Here is a 4391-nt window from a genome sequence, read left to right on the forward strand (position 1 = left end):
CTAACCCGACGCCTCAACCCATTTTTTATAGTTCTTATGGGTGAACTCGCGGCACTTATTAGCTCACTATTTCATCGGGTGATAAAAATAGCTCCCCAGGTGGCACCGCGGGGAGGTCAGTGTCCACAATTGACATGAAAGAGGCACCAAGATAAGCCTCGGCTTCGCCATGTTAAAGCCAATCAGAGCCGTTGCTTGGTATCTATCATCCCCTACGCCTTGTGTTAGGCCTTGAAAAATATTCTTTAACAAAAACCCACGCCTTGAAAATATTATTTTTAAAATCCAGGCTTATTGATGATCCTTGAAAAAATATTATTTTAGAAAAATCCACGTTTGTTGTTCGGATGATGGTTGTGAAAATGTTTGCCTCGCGTGTGTCCAATCAAACTTCGAAAAAAATGTTTTCATATACATTTGTTAATTTAGAATTTTTTAAATTATGAATACGTTTTAAATTCTCGTTTAACTTTAACTCAATTTTTATGATATATAATCTCCAGCTTAAAACTGTCACCGAAAACAAAACTATTAAATCCGAAACAGGTTAACAGAAAGTTAATTAAATTAGCATTGTTAATTATAATATAGCTTCTGTATAATACAGCTTCTGTTAAAAAAATAAAACAAAAATAAACAAACAAACCAAAATAGGAGCATGACGAAACAAAAAAGAAACACACGAACTAACTTCAACATTTCGCTATTTGGATGAAATTTATTTACTTGGTTGTCGTTTTCAAATGTATTAGGGGTACAGTTGTGATTTCACTTAACCTCTAAAGCCTTTACCGCCTCCGATGGCACCAGAAGAAGCGCCAGCACTAGCAAAGCTTTTACCGCCACCAAGGCCACCACCCAAACCTCCAAGACCACCGCCAAGACCACCTCCATAGGCACCAGAAGAAGCGCCAGCATTAGCAAAGCTTTTACCGCCACCAAGGCCACCACCGAGACCACCACCCAATCCTCCGAGACCACCACCAAGACCGCCTCCATAGGCACCAGAAGAAGCGCCAGCATTAGCAAAGCCTTTGCCGCCACCAAGGCCACCACCGAGACCACCACCCAATCCTCCGAGACCACCGCCAAGACCACCTCCATAGGCACCAGAAGAAGCGCCGGCATTAGCAAAGCCTTTGCCGCCACCAAGGCCTCCACCCAAACCACCGCCGAGACCGCCACCAAGACCGCCTCCCAAGGCACCAGAAGATGCGCCAGCATTAGCAAAGCTTTTACCGCCACCAAGTCCGCCACCGAGGCCACCACCCAAACCGCCTAAGCCGCCTCCGAGACCACCACCAAACGATTTCGATTGGGCCGATGCTGAAGCACTGGATCCTGCGATTCCAACGCCACCACCCAGACCACCACCGATGGCACTGACAGCCATAACGCCGGCAGTGAGTACACCCAAAATTGCGAATAATTTCATGATGCAATGAGTTCCGAATATTAACTACTTGATGAATTTCGAACTAAAACTGCAGCGCTTATATATGCACTAGCAAAATTCTGAGATTTTGTTCTAATCTGCTCCCTACTTCGATAACGCATTTGAAAACAAGAAAAACCACAACTAAATATAATTAATATAAAGTTTAAACTGCATTTAATTAATTAATAACAACGGTTATTTTAATTATTTTTTTAGCTACCGGACTGGTAGATCCGAACATCTTTATGTGACAAACAAAATAAAAAAACAAGTACCAGACCAGTAAACAAGTTCCGAAACTATTATTATCGAAAACAAAATTTAATTATGGCTTAGGAGAAATTCTAAACCAAAATAAATTATTTAAATACAAATTTCAAAAGAAACCATAATCAATTCGGAATTGAACGCTGCAAGTACCATTTCGGATGCAGGATTATTTAAAAAGTACTTTTTTCAAAGACGAAAAAATGCGTTAATTTTATAAAGAATATTTTTTCAAGGGCCTAACACAAGGCGTGGATTTTTTAAAGAATATTTTTTCAAGGGCCTCAAGAATATTTTTTCAGAGGCCTAACACAAGGCGTGGATTTTTTAAAGAATATTTTTTCAAGGGCCTAACACAAGGCGTGGATTTTTTAAAGAATATTTTTTCAAGGCCTAACACAAGGCGTGGATTTTTTAAAGAATATTTTTTCAAGGCCTAACACAAGGCGTGGATTTTTTAAAGAATATTTTTTCAAGGCCTAACACAAGGCGTGGATTTTTTAAAGAATATTTTTTCAAGGGCCTAACACAAGGCGTGGATTTTTTAAAGAATATTTTTTCAAGGGCCTAACACAAGGCGTGGATTTTTTAAAGAATATTTTTTCAAGGGCTTAACACAAGGCGTGGATTTTTTAAAGAATATTTTTTCAAGGGCCTAACACAAGGCGTGGATTTTTTAAAGAATATTTTTTCAGGGGCCTAACACAAGGCGTGGATTTTTTAAAGAATATTTTTTCAAGGGCCTAACACAAGGCGTGGATTTTTTAAAGAATATTTTTTCAAGACCAAACTCAAGGCGTGGATTTTTAAAGAATATTTTTTCAAGGCCTAACACAAGGCGTGGATTTTTTAAAGAATATTTTTTCAAGGCCTAACACAAGGCGTGGATTTTTTAAAGAATATTTTTTCAAGGCCTAACACAAGGCGTGGATTTTTTAAAGAATATTTTTTCAAGGCCTAACACAAGGCGTGGATTTTTTAAAGAATATTTTTTCAAGGCCTAACACAAGGCGTGGATTTTTTAAAGAATATTTTTTCAAGGCCTAACACAAGGCGTGGATTTTTTAAAGAATATTTTTTCAAGGCCTAACACAAGGCGTGGATTTTTTAAAGAATATTTTTTCAAGGCCTAACACAAGGCGTGGATTTTTTAAAGAATATTTTTTCAAGGCCTAACACAAGGCGTGGATTTTTTAAAGAATATTTTTTCAAGGCCTAACACAAGGCGTGGATTTTTTAAAGAATATTTTTTCAAGGCCTAACACAAGGCGTGGATTTTTTAAAGAATATTTTTTCAAGGCCTAACACAAGGCGTGGATTTTTTAAAGAATATTTTTTCAAGGCCTAACACAAGGCGTGGATTTTTTAAAGAATATTTTTTCAAGGCCTAACACAAGGCGTGGATTTTTTAAAGAATATTTTTTCAAGGGCCTAACACAAGGCGTGGATTTTTAAAAAAATATTGTTTTAGGTCCTAACACAAGGCGTGGATTTTTTAAAGAATATTTTTTCAAGGCCTAACACAAGGCGTGGATTTTTTAAAGAATATTTTTTCAAGGCCTAACACAAGGCGTGGATTTTTTAAAGAATATTTTTTAAAAAAATATTGTTTTAGGTCCTAACACAAGGCGTGGATTTTTAAAAAAATATTGTTTTAGGTCCTAACACAAGGCGTGGATTTTTAAAGAATAGGTCCTAACACAAGGCGTGGATTTTTAAAAAAATATTGTTTTAGAAGGCCTAACACAAGGCGTGGATTTTTAAAAAAATATTTTTTTAGGTCCTAACACAAGGCGTGGATTTTTAAAGAATATTTTAGAAGGCCTAACACAAGGCGTGGATTTTTAAAAAAATATTGTTTTAGGTCCTAACACAAGGCGTGGATTTTTAAAGAATATTTTTAGAAGGCCTAACACAAGGCGTGGATTTTTAAAAAAATATTTTTAGAAGGCCTAACACAAGGCGTGGATTTTTAAAAAAATATTTTTTTAGGACCTAACACAAGGCGTGGATTTTTAAAAAAATATTTTTTTAGGACCTAACACAAGGCGTGGATTTTTAAAGAATATTTTTTCATGGCCTAACACAAGGCGTGGATTTTTTAAAGAAAATTTTTAGGGCCTGTTTAAGTCGTAGATAATTTTAAGGATATTTCGCCAGGCCTATTTAAGGCATAGATATTTTCAAGGATATTTTTCCAGGCCTATTTAAGGCATAGATATTTTCTAGGATATTTTTCCAGGCCTATTTAAGGCATAGATATTTTCTAGAATATTTTGCCAGGCACAGAGATTTTTTAGGGATATTTTGCCAGGCATAGAGATTTTTTGAAGGATATTTTGCAGGCACATAGATGTTTTGAAGGATATTTTGCCAGGCACATAGATTTTTTGAAGGATATTTTGCAGGCACATAGATTTTTTGAAGGATATTTTGCAGGCACAAAGATTTTTTTAAGGATATTTTTCCAAGGCCTAACACAAGGCGTGGATTTTTTAAAGAATATTTTTCGGGGCCTTTTCAAGGATATTTTTCCAGGCTCCAGATAGTTTTAAGGATATTTTTAGAAAACAATAATAGTTACTATGTATAAAATAACTTAATTTATTATTTCAGTTGTTGTGTTTTTTTTTAACAATAATTTAAAACTAAATTACAAAAAATTTAAACAAACTATTGTCCGTGT

At 35.8% G+C, this 4391-nt stretch overlaps 1 protein-coding gene across 1 annotated transcript; it reads right to left on the minus strand.

Annotated features, from left to right (window-relative positions):
• Window positions 1–772: 772 nt before the first annotated feature.
• LOC133333335 (uncharacterized) lies at window positions 773–1435 on the minus strand. The gene has a single exon (XM_061541648.1). The coding sequence runs from the start codon at window positions 1433–1435 to the stop codon at window positions 773–775; it is 663 nt and encodes a 220-aa protein (XP_061397632.1).
• Between the last annotated feature and the right edge of the window lie 2956 nt (window positions 1436–4391).

This window comes from Musca vetustissima, unplaced genomic scaffold (genome assembly GCF_032173495.1).
Source record: "Musca vetustissima isolate MV318-11 ecotype Yass unplaced genomic scaffold, APGP_CSIRO_Mvet_v1 utg24603, whole genome shotgun sequence".
Classification (NCBI taxonomy): domain Eukaryota; kingdom Metazoa; phylum Arthropoda; class Insecta; order Diptera; family Muscidae; genus Musca; species Musca vetustissima.